Here is a 21,706-nt window from a genome sequence, read left to right on the forward strand (position 1 = left end):
GAGGGTGTGTTACAGGGTGTGTTGTGTAGCAGTGAGTAGGATGGTGTGTTGTGTAGCAGTGAGTAGGAGGGTGTGTTACAGGGTGTGTTGTGTAGCAGGGTGTAGGAGGGTGCGTTGTGTAGCAGGGTGTAGGAGGGTGTGTTACAGTGTGCGTTGTGTAGGAGGGTGTGTTGGGTTGCAGGGTGTATTGCAGGGTGTAGGATGGTGTGTTACAGGGTGTGTTGTGTAGCAGTGAGTAGGAGGGTGTGTTGGGTTGCAGGGTGTAGAAGGGTGTGTTACAGGGTGTGTTGTGTAGCAGGGTGTAGGAGGGTGTGTTACAGGGTGTGTTGTGTAGGAGGGTGCGTTGTGTAGCAGGGTGTAGGATGGAGTGTTGTGTAGCAGGGTGCAGGAGGGTGTGTTACAGGGTGTGTTGTGTAGCAGTGAGTAGGAGGGTGTGTTGTGTAGCAGGGTGTGTTACAGGGTGTGTTGTGTAGCAGGGTGCAGGAGGGTGTGTTACAGGGTGTGTTGTGTAGCAGTGAGTAGGATGGTGTGTTGTGTAGCAGTGAGTAGGAGGGTGTGTTACAGGGTGTGTTGTGTAGCAGGGTGTGTTACAGCGTGTGTTGTGTAGCAGGGTGTAGGAGGGTGTGTTACAGTGTGCGTTGTGTAGGAGGGTGTGTTGGGTTGCAGGGTGTATTGCAGGGTGTAGGATGGTGTGTTACAGGGTGTGTTGTGTAGCAGTGAGTAGGAGGGTGTGTTGGGTTGCAGGGTGTAGAAGGGTGTGTTACAGGGTGTGTTGTGTAGCAGGGTGTACGAGGGTGTGTTACAGGGTGTGTTGTGTAGGAGGGTGCGTTGTGTAGCAGGGTGTAGGATGGAGTGTTGTGTAGCAGGCTGCAGGAGGGTGTGTTACAGGGTGTGTTGTGTAGGAGGGTGTGTTGTGTAGCAGGGTGTAGGAGGGTGTGTTACAGGGTGTGTTGTGTAGCAGTGAGTAGGATGGTGTGTTGTGTAGCAGGGTGTAGGAGGGTGTGTTGTGTAGCAGGGTGTGTTACAGCGTGTGTTGTGTAGCAGGGTGCAGGAGGGTGTGTTACAGGGTGCGTTGTGTAGGAGGGTGCGTTGTGTAGCAGGGTGTAGGATGGAGTGTTGTGTAGCAGGCTGCAGGAGGGTGTGTTACAGGGTGTGTTGTGTAGCAGTGAGTAGGATGGTGTGTTGTGTAGCAGGGTGTAGGAGGGTGTGTTGTGTAGCAGGGTGTGTTACAGCGTGTGTTGTGTAGCAGGGTGTAGGAGGGTGTGTTACAGGGTGTGTTGTGTAGCAGTGAGTAGGATGGTGTGTTGTGTAGCAGGGTGTAGGAGGGTGTGTTGTGTAGCAGGGTGTGTTACAGCGTGTGTTGTGTAGCAGGGTGTAGGAGGGTGTGTTACAGGGTGTGTTGTGTAGCAGGGTGTAGCAGGGTGTGTTACAGGGTGTGTTGTGTAGCAGTGAGTAGGATGGTGTGTTGTGTAGCAGTGAGTAGGAGGGTGTGTTACAGGGTGTGTTGTGTAGCAGGGTGTACGAGGGTGTGTTACAGGGTGTGTTGTGTAGGAGGGTGCGTTGTGTAGCAGGGTGTAGGATGGAGTGTTGTGTAGCAGGCTGCAGGAGGGTGTGTTACAGGGTGTGTTGTGTAGGAGGGTGTGTTGTGTAGCAGGGTGTAGGAGGGTGTGTTACAGGGTGTGTTGTGTAGCAGTGAGTAGGATGGTGTGTTGTGTAGCAGGGTGTAGGAGGGTGTGTTGTGTAGCAGGGTGTGTTACAGCGTGTGTTGTGTAGCAGGGTGTAGGAGGGTGTGTTACAGGGTGTGTTGTGTAGGAGGGTGCGTTGTGTAGCAGGGTGTAGGATGGAGTGTTGTGTAGCAGGCTGCAGGAGGGTGTGTTACAGGGTGTGTTGTGTAGCAGTGAGTAGGATGGTGTGTTGTGTAGCAGGGTGTAGGAGGGTGTGTTGTGTAGCAGGGTGTGTTACAGCGTGTGTTGTGTAGCAGGGTGCAGGAGGGAAGGGGGGGCCCCCCAAGTAAAAAGCGGCCGGCTCTGACCCCGACGTGATTCGAACACGCACCCTTCTGATCTGGAGTCAGACGCGCTGCCGTTGCGCCACGAGGTCAGCTGGGGCCGGGGCCGGAGCCGGGGCTCTTCCAGGCTTGGGGCGGTGGGGGCGGGGCCTGTCAGGAGCGGGGAGGGGTGTGTGCAAGCAATGTGGGGGAGGTTATGGGTCAGGGAGGTTATGGGGGGAAAGGGAGGGGCAGGGAGCTTGGGGGGGAAGGGGAGGGGCAGGGAGTTTAGGGGGTATGGAGCAGGGGGGTACAGGCAGGCAGCTTGGGGGCAAGGGGAGGGGCAGGGGTTACGGGGCAGGGAGCTTGGGGGGGAAGGAGAGGGGCAGGGGGGTATGGGGCAGGGGGGTAAGGGCAGGGAGCTTGGGGGGGAAGGAGAGGGGCAGGGGGGTATGGGGCAGGGGGGTAAGGGCAGGGAGCTTGGGGGGGAAGGGGAGGGGCAGGGAGTTTAGGGGGGTATGGGGCAGGGGGGTACAGGCAGGGAGCTTGGGGGGAAGGGGAGGGTCAGGGGTTACGGGGCAGGGAGCTTGGGGGGAAGGGGAGGGGCAGGGAGTTTAGGGGGGTATGGGGCAGGGGGGTACAGGCAGGCAGCTTGGGGGGAAGGGGAGGGGCAGGGGTTACGGGGCAGGGAGCTTGGGGGGAAGGGGAGGGTCAGGGGGTTACGGGGCAGGGAGCTTGGGGGGAAGGGGAGGGTCAGGGAGATATGGGGCAGGGGGGTAAGGGCATGGAGCTTGGGGGGAAGGGGAGGGGAAGGGGGTACGGGCAGGGAGCTTAGGGGGGGAAGGGGAGGGGAAGGGGGTACGGGCAGGGAGCTTGGGGGGGAAGGGGAGGGGCAGGTGGGTATGGGAGAGGGAGCTTGGGGGGGAAGGGGAGGGTCAGGGGGTTAAGGGGCAGGGAGCTTGGGGGAAGGGGAGGGGCAGGGAGTTTAGGGGGGTATGGGGCAGGGGGGTACAGGCAGGGAGCTTGGGGGGAAGGGGAGGGGCAGGGGTTACGGGGCAGGGAGCTTGGGGGGGAAGGGGAGGGTCAGGGGGGTACGGGGCAGGGAGCTTAGGGGGCAAGGGGAGGGGCAAGGGGGTATGGGGCAGGGAGCTTGGGGGGAAGGGGAGGGGCAGGGGTACGGAGCAGGGAGTTTAGGGGGGAAGGGGAGGGTCAGGGGGTTACGGGGCAGGGAGTTTAGGGGGGAAGGGGAGGGTCAGGGGGTTACGGGGCAGGGAGCTTGGGGGGGGAAGGGAGAGGCTGGGGGTTATGGGGCAGGGAACTTAGGGGGCCAAGGGGTTTATGGTAGGGGAAGGGAATACATGTGGGGTTAAGTGGTCTGGGTCTGGGGCGGGAGGGAGGCGATGGGGGTTGCGGGGAAGTGGGGGACCGACAGGCTCAGGACTGGGGCTCGTGAGCTGGGGGGCAGGCCCAGGTCTGAGCTGGGGGGGGAAACTGCGGATGACAGTTGTGGGGGGGCAAGTATTTAGGGGGAAAGCGGCCAGGTCCCACTGACGCAGCCCCCCCCCTTGTGAGGGGCCAGGGTGCCAGCTGGGGTGCGGGGGGGGCGGGTCTGTGACTCTGTGCTATGGGGGGGCCATGGGGCACAGCTCCCCGCGGGGGGGGTGTGGGCAGGGAGGATGCTATGGCTGGGGGGTGCGGGGCGATTGAGGTGCAGGGTCGGGTCTGTAGCCCTGTGCTATGGGGGGGCCATGGGGCACAGCTCCCCGCGGGGGGGGGTGTGGGCAGGGAGGATGCTATGGCTGGGGGGTGCGGGGCGATTGAGGTGCAGGGTCGGGTCTGTGACCCTGTGCTATGGGGGGGGCATGGGGCACAGCCCCCCCGCGGGGGAAGTGTGGTGGTGGGCCGGCTCCGAGCTCCCCCCCCCGCCCCCATTGCAGCCCAGTGGCCCCCCCCCGCCCCTCTCAGGTCACTTTCTCCCGCTGATGACGCACAGGCGCGGGTGGGGGGGATTAGCCGGGCTCATGTGATGCCAGCGGCCCCCCCCCCGCACCTTGTCCCCTCCAGCCTGGGGGGGCGGTCGGGGGCGGGGCTTAGCGCCCCCCTTTATAGCAGCCGCGCCGCGCGGAGCGATGCTGGCGGGGAGAGGGACCGTCACAGCCCGGCCCCAGCCACCCACCCGCCGCCGGCTGCTCCCGGTAGGGACCCCCCCCACACACATGGGGGGGGCACCGTGACCTTTAGGGGTCAGGGCATGGCCTGGGGGGGATTTATTGGGGAGGGGGCGGCGCAGGGAAAGAGCGGGGAGGGGAGGGGATATTGGGGGATGTTTGAAGGAGAGGATGTGTGGGGAGGGGGTTTCTGGGAGAAGGGGGGTCTCTGGGGGGATTAGAGGGGGGCTGCTGGGGGAGGGGGTCTCTGGGGGTTACAGGGGGATGCTGGGGGAGGGGGTGTCTCTGAAGGGGAGTGGGTCTCGGGGGGCTGCTGAGGGGAGGGGGTGGCTTTGAACAGGAGGGGGGTCTCTGGGGGGGCTGCTGAGGGAGGGGGGTGTCTCTGGCTCTTTTAGTACATCCCCACTTCGTGCTAAGACCCCCCCACCAGGCTGCTGCCCCCCCTCTCCGCACCCCCGGTGTGTGTGTGGGGGATGCTCGCGACCCCTCCCCCATTGTTACCAGGGAGCCGTCGCCATTACCCGGACACCTGGGTCCCTGAGGATGCGCCCGGCCTCGACGGGGAGGGGGCGGGCGGGGCCCGATCCTCCCTCTTCCCCCCCGCCCCGTTTTCCCCTGGGGACAAAGGCTGGGGGGGAGGGGAGATTGTCACCCCCCCCCCCGCCCCGAGCCCCTGCCATGGGGAGCGGGGGGCGCATGGTAGGTGCCCCGGGGAGGGTCGCAGGGACGGATCCCGGGGTCCCTGCGCTCTCCATCAGCCTGTCCCCCTGACTCCCCCCCCCGTCCCCCCCAGCCTATGGCTGTGCCCCCCCGTTCCCTTTCCCCACCACCTTTATTATGTAACCCCGGGGTCGGGGGGGGGGGGGCTGGCCTTGTTCCTTCCCCATTTCAGCCTCTTTCCCCCCCCCCCATTCCTGCCCCTCCTGGCTGCTTCTCGGGCCCCAGGCGTGACCAGCTCGCCCCCGGAACCAGGGCACTTTCCCTGTGCCCCCCAAATTGGGCAGGGAGGGGGGGCTAGGCAGAGGGACCTGATGCAATCTGAGGTTACCCAGTGTCCCCTGCTCTGCTACTATCCCCCTCCCCCTCTCCCTGCCCCCCATCCATCCCCCTCCCCTGCAGGCAATCCTCTCCCCCCACCCTCTCCCTTCGCTGCCCCACAGTAGTGGCCAGCCCGGACCCATGTGGGGCACCCAAGGGTAACCCGCTGACGAGACCGACTTCAGGCGCGTGGGCCGCCCCCAGGGGCAGCCGTGGGGCAGCTTTTCTCTCCCCCATCACGTTTCAGCCGTGGTGGGTGCCCGGTCGCCGCACAGAGACCCACAGGGGCAGAGAGCGCCGGTGGCCGGTGCCCCACGGGGCTCTCCCTGGCGCCGGCTGGGAGCCATTCGGGCCCCTCATCCCCTGCCTGCCACCGCACCCGAGACAGCTGGGCTGGGGCGTCCGTGTGCCCAGGGCAGGCCAGGGGGACCACGGGGGGGGCCCATTTGGGGCCATGGCCAAAGGGCTCCCGTCCGGCAAGAGCAGCATCACCCCTTCCCCCCGACTGGCTGGGACCCCGGGCCGAGGGGCCTGGGGGCAGCAGACCCGGGGAGCCACGCGAGAGCCACGTCGGCACCCATGGCCCCGTTTCCGGCGCCCCTGCCATGCCCCCAACCTGGCTCCGGCCGTTTGGCGGGCTGGAGACCCTGGTTTACACTTGGCTCTGTCCTGGCAGCAGCCCCTTTGACGTAACTATTCACAGGGCCTCCCCTAACAGAGGGGATAGAGCGGGGTGCTACCTGGGGTCCCCCCCCAGCAGGGTCACAGGAGTGGACGGGGGGGTCCCCATTCAAAACCTGCTTACGGGCAGAGCTGGGGTGCACCCGGACCTCCAACTGCCCATGCGCGTGGCTAAGCCCCTGGCCTGGCTCCTGGGAACAGTGAATTAAAGGGGAGCAGGAGGGACCCCCCACTCCTCAGGGTTGAACCAGGGTTTCTACCGGCCCTGGCCAGCACCTGCCCCACTGGGCTGCAGCCGACTTCTCGCAGGGGCCCCGACCCCCTTAATATTGAATGCGAGCGGACCAGCGTCGCCAGGCCAGGTTACAGGAGCTGCCCCAGGGACCCCCAGGGACAGGCGGGGACCCCGACCCCCAGGGACAAACACCACATGGGGGACAGCGCCTGGCTCGGGGGCCCGGCCTCATCACACGTAAAAGAGCCGATGGGAAAACGCCTCCATCCTGCCAATCACCCCAAATGCGTGGCTACCGCCCAGGTCGGGCGGCCGCGGGCCCCCAGCTCGGCCCTAACCGAAGGCAAGAAAAGGCAGAACATGCCTGGCCCCACGGCAGCGAGGCCTGGGGGTCCCCGTGCCACGGCCTGGACGCCGCGGTCACCCCGGAAGCCGTTCGAACGCGACGTGACACAGGGGAAGCCCGGCAGCTCTGTCCGCCCCCCCCCCCAGATACGCCCCGGTGGGGTTTTCGAGCTGGGGGGGGCTGGCCCCCCGCATTAATAAGACCTGACGCATCCCCCTCCTCCTCATGCCCCCCCCCCCACAAGCAGATTAACACGGTCTGTTTTCAGCTGGGCGCTGAGAGATGCCGAACGCCGACTCTTCCAAAACCGACCCCCTCCCGCACGGTGTGGGGGGGGGGGCGGGGCGGGGGGGCAGGCAGGGATGCAGGGGGGGGGGTCACAGCATCTTCCCAGCTCGCCTCTCCCCCCATGTGACCCTAAGGGGCAGGCCAGGCGAAGAGGGGTACAGATTGGGCCCATCCAGCCTCGTACCCCTTCTCTCCACCCCAGTTCAGCCCCACCTGCCTGGCCTCCTCCGTATCCGCCCCCCAGCCCAAACCAGACCGGTGGGCCCAGATCCAGTGGAGTCTATGGGGCGGGGGGGTGCACAGGGGCTCTGTGAGTGTTCGCTGGGGGCTGGGCGTTTGAGGGGGGACAGGGAGGGTGAGGGGAGCTGGGTGGGAAGGAGTTTTTCCATGGAGCCCTGGGATCGCAGGCGCCAGACGCCAGGGGGTGGGCCCGGGCTAGGGTGGGGGAGGGGAACTGGCCCAACCTGTCTGTCCATGACAAGGGGACCAATGGGGAGAGGGGGTGAGCCCCCCCATCCGTCCCCCCCAGCCCTGGGGATAGGGGGAGGGAGGTCCCAGAAATGAGACCCTGCAGCAGCCCCTGCCCCGCACATGTCACACCCCCCCTCCCCCCCTCCCCCGGGTCTGCAGCCACCCCAGGGCATACGAACCCTGGGGTAGAGCAGGGACCAGCGCTGGGCCCCGGCCCCGCCCGGGCAGAACAGAGACAGGGGTGGGGACGGCTGGATACAGGGGTGAGGGGCTGGCTGGAGGGGGTGCACCAGCATGGACGTGGGCCCTGCCCCCCAAGACTCTGTCCCTCCTTAGGGGATGAATATTTCAGGGGGGGCAGTGGGTCGGGTTCCCGGGCCAGACGTTTCCGTCTCACATGGCGCAGCTGCACACCCGCCTCCCCCCGCAGGCCGCCTCGGGTTCCCTTGAATATTCATGGCCAGCTCCCGGCGCGGTGAAACCAGAGACCCCCAACCTGCCCAGGCAAGGTCCGCTCAGGGGAGACGCCTGCTCCGAGGGGGGAGGCCAGGGCTGTGGGTTGGGAGTGAGGGGCACTGGCAGAGCTGGGGGGGGGGCCAGGGCTGGGACAACACGGGGAGCTGTGGCTGACGACACACACCCAGCTTCCCTTCAGTCCCCACCCCAGTGTGTCCCCCATCAAACCTCTCTTGGACACAAAATTAATCTTCACTTCCTCTCACTGCATCTCAGCGCCGGGCAAGGGATCCCGGGGTCACCCGCTGCCCCGCCCCAGAGGTGGGCGCGTCTCAGCACCGGGCGAGGGGTCCCCGTCTCACCGGCTGCCCCGCCCCAGAGGTGGCTGTATCTCGGCGCCGGGCGAGGGGTCCCCGTGTCACCGGCCGCCCCGCCCCAGAGGTAGCCGCATCTCAGAGACTCACCTGGCTGTTAGCGGCACTGGTGAGTGCGGGGTGGGTGGGGCATCCGTGGCTGGCCCCCCCCAGCTGCGGCTGTTTCACGGCTTTGCTTTCTCCCCACAGCCCCGCTAGCCAGGCATGAAGTTGGAGCCAGGGCTGAGCAGCGACCCCCAGCTGCAGTTCGTGGTGGCAACGGAGAAGGAGTTTGAGGAGATCCTGGCCATGTCGAAGGGCATCTACGGGGGCCTGGATTATCTCCCCAGCCGCTACCACGCCTGGATCCGTGAGCCCAACCGCACCGTGGTGCTGGCCAAGAAGAACGGAGCCGTGGTGAGTGGGAAGTTGGACCCGGCGGTGCCTGCAGGGGGCAGCACCTGGGCCTGAGGGTTACTTGCTCCTGGGGCTCAGTGAGCCAGGTTAGGGGCGTCCCCCATGTAAAAAGACCCCAGCTGCCCCGCCCCAGAGGTGGCCGCATCTCAGAGCCGGGCGAGGGGTCCCCATGTAACCAGCTGCCTCGCCCCAGAGGTGGCCGCATCTCAGAGCCAGGCGAGGGGTCTCCGTGTCACCAGCCGCCCTGCCCCAGAGGTGGCCGCATCTCAGCGCTGAGCGAGGGGTCCCTGTGTCACCAGCCGCCCCGCCCCAGAGGTGGCCGCATCTCAGCGCCGAGCGAGGGGTCCCTGTGTCACCAGCCGCCCCGCCCCAGAGGTGGCCGCATTGCAGTGCTGGGTGAGGGGTCCCTGTGTAAATAGCCCCGACTGTCTACTCAGAAGTGGCTGCATGTGAAGTCTGTATTTCTGCCATCCCCGCTCACCGTGTGGTTTGCAATAGCCCCCCCACCCCGGCTGTCTGCATCCCAGCGACCCACCCCCACACCTTCCCCAGCACGGCCCCTCCCGCTGCCCCATTTCTCGTCTCCCGGCGGGCTCCCCGCTCTGACCTGCTTTGAGCTGCGGCGGGATCGACCCGTGTCCCTGGCTGTTATAGATCCGCATCACGCCTGCGTCAGAGCCAGAGGTGGGCGCATCGCCTGTGAACCCTGCTCCCTGCCCTGGGTTCGGGTCTCGCCTCCAGCCAGGGCAGCCCCCGAACTGTGAGAAACCTGAGCTGACGAGCTGGGCCCGGCTGGTCCGGGTGCAGGAACCACTTGTAATGACTCCAGGGGTCCACCAGATAAAAAGACCCCCACACCCCCATGCTACACCTCAGAGGTGGCTGCATCTCAGCATGGGCCAAGGGGTCCCTGTATAACCAGCTGCTCTGCCCCAGAGGTGGGCGCATCTCAGCGCCGGGCGAGGGGGTCCCCGTGTCACCCACCACCCCGCCCCAGAGGTGGCTGCATCTCAGCACCAGGCAAGGGGTCCCCGTGTCACCCGCCGCCCCGCCCCAGAGGTGGCTGCATCTCAGCACCAGGCAAGGGGTCCCCGTGTCACCCGCCGCCCCGCCCCAGAGGTGGCTGCATCTCAGCACCAGGCAAGGGGTCCCCGTGTCACCCGCCGCCCCGCCCCAGAGGGGGCTGCATCTCAGCGCCGGGCGAGGGGTCCCCATGTCACCCGCCGCCCCGCCCCAGAGGTGGCTGCATCTCAGCGGGTGGGGGGGGGGCAAGGGGTCCCTGTATAACCAGCTGCTCTGCCCCAGAGGGGGCTGCATCTCAGCGCCGGGCGAGGGGTCCCTGTGTATCCCGCCGCCCCGCCCCAGAGGTGGCTGAATCCTGTGACTGGGGGAAATTCATCTTCTGGTCACATATAACCTGGTAATGCCTAAAAGCCTGGCCCTGCCCAACCTATGAGTGAGATCAGGGCTCTGCCGGAAACTGGTTCTGGGGTGGGAGGCCTAGCGGTTGGGGCAGCAGCAGGAGGGAGGGAGGGAGGGTTGGGCTGGGAGCCAAGCCGGCCTGGTGCAGGATATGGGCCTGGTACCCCCTGCAGGCAGGGGAGACTCCCAGGGCCAAGTCTCCTGTGAGGCCTTTATACCTGCCCCGGGCGTCGCCAGCCCAGCCCCTGGCTGGTGGATTGGCTGGAGCCTAGCGCAGGAATGAGTCATCCCCGCATGTGGCTTAATCAGGCTGTAATTAAGGGATGACTCACCCCCTCCCCCCAGCCCCTCTTGTGCAGGTTCCACACAGACCCCTCCTGCCCCCCCCCCGAGGTCAGGGTCCCCTGTCATGCCGGGCGCTGCATAGACCCTCCGGCTGCAAGGCGGGTGGGGGGATTGATTTAAATCATCAGTTTGAACCGGCTTTTCCGTTTGGCCTGCTGGTCTTTTTCCAACGCAAGGTGCGTTCGCACGGGGTGGCTCTAGCCCAGTGGCCCTGTCCCCCTTTCAGGGGTCGGATTTGTCTTGCGTACCCCCCAGTTGCCCCTCACCGAAAAGCGACGTGCTTACGAACACCAGGCACCAAAATACAGAAGCGAGGACTGAAAAATGGCTGATTTCCTCCTTGTTACCTTCTAATTCCAGAGTAAATCAGCTGGGAATATAAATATTGTGTCGTACGCAGAGCAGCATAAAGCAGGTCTTGCTGGGAGGCCGCGAGTTACATCGGCCATTGTCCAGCAAAGTTTTCAAATTCGCCCAGGAGACAGTGAGCAGAGCGCGAGTTCCTACTCACCGGCCTCGCTTGCCAATCAGCGGTTCTCAAGCAGGGGTAAGCGTACCCCTGGGGTGCACAGAGGGCTTCCAGGGGGTCCGCCAACTCCTCTAGCGATTCGCCTAGCTTTACAACGGCGACAGAGGAAACCTTCGCGAAGTCAGGTTTCACACAGGCAAGGCCTGGTTTCTGCTGCTCTGCGGACGACACCCCGAGCGGTGAGTACAATATTTATATTCCAGCTGATTTATTTTGTAATTACAGGGTAAAGGCAATTTGTCACGAACACCGCGCTGTGACACGTCTGTGTTTTGGTGTCCGATGTTTGTAAGCATGTCGTTTTTAAGTGAGGTGAAGCTTGGGGGTAGGCAAGACAAATCAGACCCCTGGAAGGGGCACAGCTGTCGGGAAAGGCTGAGAGCTGCTGGCCCGAAATCCCGTAGGCTGATCAGCCAGGCCCTGTCCATAAAGCGTCACCTCCCCGGTGTGAGGTTTCCCCCCGATTCTCTCTTTATAGGGGAGCCGCCTTTAATGCCAAGCGTTTGCGAGAGGCTCCTGGATTCTGCCCGGCTATGTTTCATTTCAGTGTTTGAAGAGAGAATAAATAAGTTTTAGGCCTTAAAAAGATGGGGTATTAAAGTCAAATGACATTTTAAATAAGTTTTTTTTTATTTTTTTACACAAGGAAATTAATACACAGCTGAAATAATTAATTCACTAATTCCAGCAGTGGGTCTGTTCCCGCCCTGCCCACGCTCCAGCCGGTGCTAACCCGCTTCCCCCCGCCCTCGTTAGCGCCAGCGGTGGGTGGGTTCCCGCCCGGCCGGTGCTAACCCCCTGCCCCCCCCCTCCGCTTTCCTCCCCAGATCGGGCTGCAGTCGGTCTGCGTGGTGGACGCCGGAGAGACGGTGCTCGTGGAGGGGCTGCGTGTGGCCCCCTGGGAGCGGGGCAAGGGCGTGGCCGGCGTCCTGCAGCGCTTCTGCACCGAGCTGGTCAAGCAACAGCACCCCGGCGTCAAGGTGTCGCGGCTGACGCGGGACGACAAGCTGGGCCCCAAGGACTTCAAGAAATACCGTCTGATCACCAAGCAGGTAGACGCAGGAGGAGGGGATATTAAGTGAATTACGGTAGTGCCCTGGGGGCGGGTAGCGGGGGACTGAGATCGGGGCACCACAAACCCCCACACAGCGGGAGACCGGCTGACTAGGTGAAGAAACATCCTCCCCACTGATGGGGAAACTGAGGCCCAGAGCCTTGCTGTCACTTGCCAGAGGTCACACAGAGCTGGGAAAAGAACCCAGGAGTCCTAGAACCAGGAAAAGAACCCAGGGGCCCCAGAACCTGGCACAGAACCAGGCTCCCAGGTGTCACGGAGCGTGGGGGGATCAGGGCCCTGCACCCCTCCACACTTCCTGCGATTCACCGTGACTCTTGGCCAGCCAGTAAAACAGAAGGTTTATTAGACGACAGGAACAGGGTCTAACACAGAGCTTGTAGGTGCAGAGAACAGGACCCCTCAGCCGAGTCCATGTTGGGGGGCAGGGGACCTCCCTCTGTTTCCCCAGCCAGCCCCAAACCTGAAACTCCCTCCAGCCCCTCCTCGCCTTTGTCTCTTTCTGGGGCCAGGAGGCCACCTGATCTCTTTGTTCTCCAACCCCTTCAACTTGCACCTTGCAAGGGAGGGGCCCAGGCCATCAGTCCCCAGGAGACAGGGTGTCGGCCATTCTCTGTGCAGACACCATCCCACTGGCCCTCTAGGGCTCTGACACAATCACGCCCACCCCCGATCTCCCCACCTAGAGACTTAAGAATTGCCTAGGGGAAACTGAGGCACTCACACAGTATCCAGAGAACATATTAAGAACATTCCCACTTTGTGACACAAGGCACAGATCCCAGGGGCCCCAGAACCGGGCACAGATCCCAGGGGCCCCGACTCCTAGCCCAACGCATTCGCCCCCAGCCCAGCCACCCTCTCGTGAGGGGCCTGTGGTGGGCCTGCTGCACTTGGCTCTGGGCCCACCTTGGGACGCCTGGGAGGTGATGGGGGAAGGGGGGGTGATGGGGGAAGGACCCCCAGAGGGCTCAGGGCTGCAGAGCCCAGTGGGAACCCACTGCAGCAGTGCTGTCTAATTCCCCCAGAGCAGGGCGAGCCGTGGGGGTCCAGAAGCCCCTGCCTGGGGGTGGAGATGGGGGGATCTCTGTCACCCGGGGCGGGGGGTCTCTGGCAGATTTGGCTGCGCTCGGCGGCGGATGGGTCGGCTCTGGGCTGCCAGGCCTCTCTGCCTCGGGTCAGTCTGGCCATCACCCTGGTATCTGGCTCCCGGGAAGGTCGTGGCTGCTGACCCACTTTCCCCAGCCATGCGAGCCAGCTGAGCGGTGCCTGGCGGGCGCGGCGGGGGGGGGGGGGGGGAATGGGACGGTTAGTTCAATTAGTGGAAATCAGTCGTGTCATGAAATGGAGCAGCAGCCAGGGGGGCAGGCGGGGGCAGGGGGAGGAGCCAGGACTCCTGGGTTCTCTGTCCTGGAGGGGACAGGGCCCGTGCCCCATTCCCCGCCCCCCTGAGCCAGCCCATGGGGAGCTCCCCCTGTCCCCCGGCCAGCTTACCTGCGCCTCTCCCCCTCCAGGGCATCCTGCTGGTGCGGTTCAATGCGGCGGAGCTGCTGGCCCGGCTGGACACGGCGGTGGCCCAGCTGCGGGCGGGCGGCTTCCAGCCGCTGCCCACGGAGGCCCTGGAGCCGGGCGAGGTGCGGGCCCTGGTGCTGAGCCCGGCCTTCCAGAGCGAGGTCCTGCCCGGCCGCACCATCATCCAGGACTGGCAGCCCTACCGGCCCAGCGAGCCCAACCTGGCCCTGCTGCAGCAGAAGCAGCTGCACTGGGTGGTGGATTGCAAGGCCCGGCCCACGGCCGCCTCGCTCTGCACCCAGCCCTTCCCCATCCCGCTGGGCGAGGACTGGGTCTACCTCAACATCGACGCCTTCGGCCGCCAGCCCGCCCACCTCAAGAGCCAGCTGCTGCACCACCTCCGGGCCCACCTGCCGGCCCTGCGGGGCTGCGTCATGTGCCAGCTCTTCCTGGAGCCCAGCCTCTGGGGGGAGCTGGCCGAGTTCTGCCGGGCCGGCCTGCGGCTGGAGCTGGCCAAGGGCTACACCGAGCAGTACCTGCTGGAGGCCGATATCTAGGGGGAGCGAGACCCGCCCCCCTGCCCGCCCACTTCCTGGTCCCGCAGACGCACTTTCTGAGCCTTGGTCGCCCCCCCCGCCCCCCACCCCCTTCCTGGCCCGCTAGAGGGACTCCCCTAGGAGACGTGCCCCCCCCCCCACATGCTTGGCAAGCCCTTGCGACGGTCAGTGGAGCTGAGCCACCGTCGGCGTGGCGAGGGGTCCGGCGACAGCCCAGGGATGGAGGAGGGAGCCTAGCAACCGTTGACATGGCGACGGGGCCCAGTGATGGTGGGCACGGTGATGGAGCCCAGCGACGGTTGACACGGCGACGGGGCCCAGTGATGGTGGGCACGGTGATGGAGCCCAGCGACGGTTGAGGGAGCCTAGCAACCGTTGACATGACAACAGCACCCTGCACCGGTTGACAGACCCTCCCACAGGCTGCCGGATCCCTCGAGGGGTCGCCATGGCTGATGGAAACCCTTGTACAGGGCTCAGCTCTCCCCTCCCCCCGCAAAAAAAAACCCACCTAGAAGCTGGGCCTAGAGCCCCCCCCCCCGCCCCTCTAGTGATGCCTCGACACGAGTGACGTGCAATATAGAGTCTCATAAACGGAGATATATTTATAAAGTCGCCTGCAACAAGAGTGTGTCCCCCCCCCGCACTAGCGCCAGAGCCCATCCCCTCCCCCCCCGCACTACACACTAACTCCCCCCCCCGGGGCTAGGTTGCACCTCCCTGTCCATAGCTGCTCCCCCCGCCCAGTGCATTCTCCCCCCGGGAGGTCAGGAGCAGGGATCCCGCCTCCCTCCCTTGGGGCAGTCACGTGCAGGGTGTCCCTCCACCCCCTGCTTTGGCTTTGCTGTCCCGGGCCGGGCCAAGCCCACGGTATTATTAACGGGAGTCTCTGATCCAGGTTAGATCAGCGATCCCCCCACCCCCACTCCGGGGCTGGCACAGAATGGGGGGGCTGGGGGCCCTGGTTTCTTTCTGTAACTAACCCCCCCCCGGTTACCCCCCAAGCTGTGATTCCCTCCCCCCATCCCCATGTGGCAATAAACCCCTCTCCCCTCAGCCCCTGTCTCGCCTCTCATTTCTGCCCAGCACCCAGACGCTCCCCCCGCAGGAGTGGGGCGCCACCGTGGGGCATGGGGGGGTCACGGTGCAGGGAGGGGGGGGTCGTCCAGCAGCTGCTTTGTCCGGTGTCTGAACCTGGGGTCAGCCCAGACCAGGGGAACGTGGGTAACTGTAGGGAGCTATCAGCCGCACCCCCCATGTGTCCCGTTCCCCGGTGCCCCCCGCCCCGTGTCCCCCCCCTCCGAGTCAGCAAGTCCCTGCCCTGGGGCCGGGTAGGCGCCCGCGCCCCCTAGGCGGGTCAGGCCCTGTGTCCCATTCCCTGCTCTCCTCCCCCAAGCTGGCTGCAGTAGTTAGCCCTTTGTCTGCCATGGGGATCAGATGGGGGCGCACCCGGGGCACCCTGCTCACACCAGCACCGGCTGATTTAACCCCCCAGGATGGGGACAGGGATGTCTGGGGATATGGGGAGAGGGGTGCGTGTGATATTTTCCCCAAGCCATGCAGACAAGGGGGCGCTCGCTCTGTGCTGTTAAATTAACCCTCAGATTGCCCCCTGCAATGCTGCAGAGCGGGAAACTGAGGCACCAGCGTGCCCAGAAGTCATGGGCACACACTGGGGGGTACACACACTCACACACGGGTGCTGTTGTGCACACACAAAGACACAGTTCCCAGACCGACAGACGCACGGACACAGACTCCCTCCCACGCTTCGGTCAACTCACCACAAGGGGGCACTCGGGTCTGGCTTTCGCGGCTGCCTCCATCCATCTCTGGCTCCTGCTGGTTCTGCACTTTTACCACCAGGGCCTCCCTGGGAGCTGGGCTTCAGGAGGTGAGATGCGGCCACCTCTGGGGCGGGGCAGCCGGTGACCCGGGGACCCCTCACCCGGCCCTGAGATGCGGCCACCTCTGGGGCGGGGCAGCTGGTGACACGGGGACTCCTCACCCGGTGCGGAGACGTGGCCACCTCTGGGGTAGGGCGGCTGGTTACACAGGGACCCCTCGCCCGGCCCTGAGATGTGGCCACCTCTGGTGTGGGGCAGTTGTTTGTACAGGGACCCCTCTGTCTCCACCCATGGCTTTGGGAGCCACTGTCTCAGGCTTCAGGAGGACTAAAAGGTCAATTGGCTCCTCGACAGCACCAGATGCTGGTTGGAGGGTTCCCTCCGGAGAGAACCCAGGAATCCTGGCTCCCCCCTCCCCCTGCTCTAACCCACCAGCCCCCACTCCCCTCCCAGAGCCGGGAAGAGAACCCAGGCGTCCTGGCTCCCAACCTCCCCTGCTCTAACCCACCAACCCCCACCCCCCTCCCAGAGCTGGGGAGAGAACCCAGGTGTCCTGGCTCCCAGCCCCTCTTTCTCTAGCCCACTGGACCCCACTCTCCCATGTGGGGCCAGACAGACAGACATGGCAGCCAGGCAGGGGAGTGGGGGGTAAATCTAGTTTCTTTCCGGGAGATGCTTTCCTGCCGGGATGCTGTGGCTTTGAGCCCATTCCAGGCGCTCGTTTGCCAGCCAAACTCACTGCCGAGAAACTGGCCTGCCGCAGCGGGATGGGGGGTGGGGACGCTGCCCCTCACACTCTGACTTGGGGGGTCACTGACCCATGCAGCTCCCGGCTTTGAGTCCAGATGGAACTTCATGAGTCTTTTCTGGATTTTCTAATGTTTCCTTGGTGGAAAACCCATCGGTGCCAGCAGCCAGCCGTCCTGCACCCCTACAGGTGCCCTCCATGGCCCGCAGCGCTCCTCCCTTGGGCACGCAGGCCAGGGGGCAGAGACAAGGTCATGCAGGTGACTCAAACTGGTGTCTCCTAAATCTGCAGCTTTGTTAAAGGCTAGGGACTTTGTCCCGGCTCTGGGAGGGGGTCTGGTGTGTTAGAGCAGGGGGGCGGGGAGCCAGGACTCCTGGGTTCCCTCCCCAGTTCTGGGAGGGGAGTGGGGGCTGGTAGGTGAGAGCAGGGTGGGGCTGGGAGGAAGAGAGAGGAAAGCACCTTCTAACACACAGCCTCCCCCCTCACCCCGTTCTAACCCACCAGGCCCCACTCCCCTCCCAGAGCCGGGGAGAGAACCCAGGAGTCCTGGCTCCCCAGCCCCCCCTGCTCTCACCCACCAGCCCCCACTCCCCTCCCAGATCCGGGGAGAGAACCCAGGAGTCCTGGCTCCCAGCCCCCCCCACTCCCGTCCCAGAGCTGGGGAGAGAACCCAGGAATCCTGGCTACCAGCCCCCCCGCTCTAACCCACCAGGTCCCACTCCCCTCCCAGAGCTGGGGAGAGAACCCAGGAGTCCTGGCTCCCAGCCCCCCCGCTCCAGCCCCCACTCCCCTCCCAGAGCTGGGATAGATTCCCCCACCCCCAGCTTTCCCCAGCTCTTCCTCAGCCTGCAAACACGAGTCATCGCTGCAGAGAGCAGGGCTGTCCCCAGCCCCCCCATATCTCCTCACCCAGGCGTGACCCCCCCGCCCCCCATGCCTGCCCCCCCTTAGCCTCTCCCCGGCCGCCCTCCACACTGCCTGGCTCCCGGCCTCTTATCACAGCTTGCTGTGGGGCTGGTTGTGTTGACCTGCTCCTGGGCCAGCAATTCTGGGAATCCCCCCCTATCAGGGCAGCTCCCCCCCCCACCCCCGCAGCACTGCTGGGAAGGCCGGCGGGGGATCCATTAGTGAAGGCAACTGCACGGCTGCTGGCAGCAAGGAGCGTGTGGGTGTGCAATTGTGCATGTGAATGCCCGAGTGTGTGTGTGTGTGTGAGTGTGTGTGTGTGAGAGATTTGTGTGTGTGCTCATGGGTGTGTGGACGTGTGGACGTGTGCACGTGCGTGTGTGCGGGGGTGTGTGAGACCCAGAAGCCCCCATCCTCGCCACGCACCCCCGTCACCCCATCCCTCCACACCAACCGCACGGCTCCCCCGTCCCCCCCCAGCTGCTGGGAAGGAGCTGGGGGGGAGGCAGGGGGGGTTGCTGGGTCCCAGATCGAATTGGCCTTTTCTCTCTCCCTTCTCCCACCGGGCTCCTGTCCCCCCAGCTCCTGTCCCCCAGGGGCCTGGTGAGCTTCGCTGCAAGGTCCGGGGCGGGGCCGGCGCCTCCTACCCCCCCCCGAGGAGACCCTGCAGGAGCCGTTCCCGGGTCGCCTGGGGCCCCCTCCTGCTGCTCCACGGCCTGGCCCCCGGCTCGCTGGGCCCCGTCTGCCGGCCCGCGCAGGCTTTCTCCCCTTTCCCCCGGAGCCCCGACTCGGTTTCCCGCTCGGGCCAGGGGCTCTGATCCTGGCCAAGCCCCGAAAGAGGCACCGGGGAACCCCCCCGGGGGCGTTTTTCCAGGACCCCAGGACTAGCTGCATGGTTCATTGTGCCGCTCCAGTGGGCCTTGCCCGGGTAGCGCGATCCGGCTCCCCCACCTGGTGCTGGGGAGGGGGAACGAAGCCTGCCCACCCCCCCGCCTCTCCATGTGCCGACCCCCAGCTGCCCCCCGCCCCCGCACTAGCCCCTCAGCCGCAGCCCCGCTCAGGTGGTGGATCGTTGGGGGGGCTCCGAGCCTGATGCCGCGCACCCTGCCATGGGGGGTCGCTGGTGAGACGCGGGAAGGGGGGTCGCCCCGCTCTGATGGCGCGGCTGAGCCCCCCCCAGCTGGGGGGGCCAGCTCTGTGCGCATTAGGGGAGCTGGGGGCAAACTGGGAAGGGCTAGAAACCCTTCCACCCTGAGCACTGTATCCATGCGCCCATCCCCGTCCACCTGGGACCCAGTGGGACATGTCTATTCCCAGGAGCCCCTGGGTGTGCCTCAGTTTCCCCTATAGGTTGCGTTGGGACCCAGCTTCCCAGCAGTCCCCTCCCTCCTGCGCCCCTCCCCCTCCCTGTTTGCCCCTGCCAGCCCCTCCCTCCTGTGCCCTTCCCCCTTCCTGTGTGCCCCCCCGTCCCCTCCCTCCTGTGCCCCTCCCCCTTCCTGTGTGCCCCCCGTCCCCTCCCTCCTGCGTCCCTCCCCCTCCCGTGTGCCCCCGCCAGCCCCTCCCTCCTGTGCCCCTCCCCCTTCCTGTGTGTCCCCGCCAGCCCCTCCCTCCTGCGCCCCTCCCCCTCCCTGTGTGCCCCCCGTCCCCTCCCTCCTGCGTCCCTCCCCCTCCCGTGTGCCCCCGCCAGCCCCTCCCTCCTGCGCCCCTCCCCCTCCCTGTGTGTCCCCGCCAGCCCCTCCCTCCTGCGCCCCTCCCCCTCCCTGTGTGCCCCCCGTCCCCTCCCTCCTGCGTCCCTCCCCCTCCCGTGTGCCCCCGCCAGCCCCTCCCTCCTGTGCCCCTCCCCCTCCCTGTGTGCCCCCCGTCCCCTCCTTCCTGTGCCCCTCCCCCCTCCCTGTGTGCCCCCCGTCCCCTCCTTCCTGTGCCCCTCCCCCCTTCCTGTGTGGCCCCTCCCCCGCTCCCTCCCCCCACCCGAGTGCCTCCCGCCTCCCTCCTGCGCCCCTCCCCCCTTTGCACCCCCCCCAGGCACGCGCTATATTTAGCGCCCCTCGCGCCGCTCCCGGAGCCGGGGGTGACTCATTCGCTGCCGCCGCTTCTTGCGTCAGAGCCGAGGGGGCGGCGACGGGGGGGGCTCAGTTGTCTGCAAGCCCCCCCCCCCGTGCGTGAGGGAGATGGTGGAGGGGCCCTGCAGCGCTGGGTGTGCAAACGAGTGTGTAAAACCATCACAGAGCATTGGACTAAAGACCCCGGCCAAGGGTGCAGGCGGGGTGCGGTGCAAATCAGTGTGCAAATCCCCTCTACGCGTGCAAAAAACCCACCCCCGGTCCCGGCTGGGTCTGAGCCGCGCCCGTCCAACGGGGCCCCGATCTCGGCTGGGTCTGGGCCGCACCTGGCGTGACAGGGCCCCGATCTCGGCTGGGTCTGAGCCGCGCCCGCCCGACGGGGCCCCGATCTCGGCTGGGTCTGAGCCGCGCCCGCCCGACGGGGCCCCGATCTCGGCTGGGTCTGAGCCGCGCCCGCCCGACGGGGCCCCGATCTCGGCTGGGTCTGGGCCGCGTCCGCCCGACGGGGCCCCGATCTCGGCTGGGTCTGGCCAGCGCCCGGCGTGACAGGGCCCCGATCTCGGCTTGGTCTGGGCCGCGCCCGCCCGACGGGGCCCCGATCTCAGCTGGGTCTGGGCCGCGCCCGCCCGACGGGGCCCCGATCCCGGCTGGGTCTGGCCAGCGCCCGCCCAACGGGGCCCCGATCTCAGCTGGGTCTGGGCCGCGCCCGCCCGACGGGGCCCCGATCTCAGCTGGGTCTGGGCCGCGTCTGCCCGATGGGGCCCCGATCCCAGCTGGGTCTGGGCCGCGCCCGCCCGACGGGGCCCCGATCCCGGCTGGGTCTGGGCAGTGGCTGGCCCGACGCGGGGCGCTGATTCCTTACTGGGGTTCTTAGCTGTGCCTGTAATGTGGCTAATTTCAGCATCGATCCATCCACCCTGCTCTCGGCCTGCCCGCGCCCCACAGTGCTGGGGGTGTGCGTGTATGATAGTGCGTTGCTCACTAGACTTTCTGAGCAGTGACTCATCCCCATGCAGCGTGTCCCCCCCACCCCCGTGGGGCAGCCCCGCTCCGCTGCAGAGAACACAGCTTCCACTTGAACCAAGTCAGGCCTGTGCCCCCCTTCCCGAGTCCGCGGCCCCCTCTGCCCCTCGCCATATGGCTGCTTCCCGCCCGCCCCCCACTGCCCAGCAGGGCTGCATCTGCCGGTCATTGCAGCTTTGAGTGGCCATGAAATTGTCCTTCGTGATTCATCCTCTAAAAGCCATAAGCAGGGATTAGCTCCGGTGTGACGTGCGCACAGAGACAGAGAGACACAGAGACAGAGACACGGAAACACACATAAACACACAGACACAGAGACACGGAAACACGGACACAGACAGAGACACGGAGAGACACACATGGGCAGAGACACACACACACAGACAGGCGGACGTATCTTGTCAGACTTGGGGAACTGTTCTGTGTCTATTGCCCCATTGCCCCCCATTGCCCCCATCTGTCTCCTGGGTGTCAAGGTGCTGCACCCCCTGCCCCTCCCCTGCCGTCAGGCGCTGCTGGCCGTGTTGCTGCACTGGTGCGGGGGGGGACACACACACTCGCGTGTAGGGTGAAGGGGCGAGGCCTGACCCCCCTTCACTGGCCGGGTAAGGTCCTGGTGCTCGCCCCGGCATTGGGAGCATGACTCCGTGTGGGTGCGAGTCCTGGGCTTCCCCATGCAAAAGCCATTGGGGCGCTACAGGGAGGGGTCGGCTATTCCAGCAGGGGGGCCCCCCCGCCACCATCCCCTGGCTTTGCGGGAGGACGTGGGGCATAGGGAGGAGACCCCCCCCGCAGCTCCCTCGGATTCCCGCAGCTTGTCAACAGAATGGGGGTCAGGACCCCTGGGTTCTCTTCCTGGTTCTAGGGCTCAGGACTCCTGGGTTCTACGCCTGGCTCTAGGGCTCAGGACCCCTAGGTTCTACGCCTGGTTCGAGGGCTCAGGACTCCTGGGTTCTACGCCTGGTTCTAGGGCTCAGGGCTCCTGGGTTCTACGCCTGGTTCGAGGGCTCAGGACTCCTGGGTTCTACGCCTGGTTCGAGGGCTCAGGACTCCTGGGTTCTACGCCTGGTTCGAGGGCTCAGGACTCCTGGGTTTTACGCCTGGTTCGAGGGCTCAGGGCTCCTGGGTTTTACGCCTGGTTCGAGGGCTCAGGACTCCTGGGTTCTACGCCTGGTTCGAGGGCTCAGGACTCCTGGGTTTTACGCCTGGTTCTAGGGCTCAGGACTCCTGGGTTCTACGCCT

At 65.7% G+C, this 21,706-nt stretch overlaps 1 protein-coding gene across 2 annotated transcripts; it reads left to right on the plus strand.

Moving 5' to 3' along the window:
* The first annotated feature begins 4,003 nt into the window (after positions 1-4,003).
* NAT16 (N-acetyltransferase 16 (putative)) lies at positions 4,004-14,936 on the plus strand. Of its 2 annotated transcripts, XM_084616161.1 has the most exons (5): positions 4,006-4,182; positions 7,947-8,153; positions 8,234-8,440; positions 11,564-11,788; positions 13,326-14,936. In XM_084616161.1, the coding sequence occupies exons 3-5, from the start codon at positions 8,249-8,251 to the stop codon at positions 13,878-13,880; spliced, it is 972 nt and encodes a 323-aa protein (XP_084472287.1). In that variant the 5' UTR covers positions 4,006-4,182; positions 7,947-8,153; positions 8,234-8,248; the 3' UTR covers positions 13,881-14,936. The 2 variants fall into 2 exon arrangements, with proteins under 2 accessions (XP_084472288.1, XP_084472287.1); XM_084616162.1 differs by lacking the exon at positions 7,947-8,153 and having other exon boundaries at positions 4,004-4,182.
* Positions 14,937-21,706: the final 6,770 nt, after the last annotated feature.

This window comes from Lepidochelys olivacea (genome assembly GCF_965140295.1).
Source record: "Lepidochelys olivacea isolate rLepOli2 genome assembly, chromosome: 28".
NCBI lineage: Eukaryota > Metazoa > Chordata > Testudines > Cheloniidae > Lepidochelys > Lepidochelys olivacea.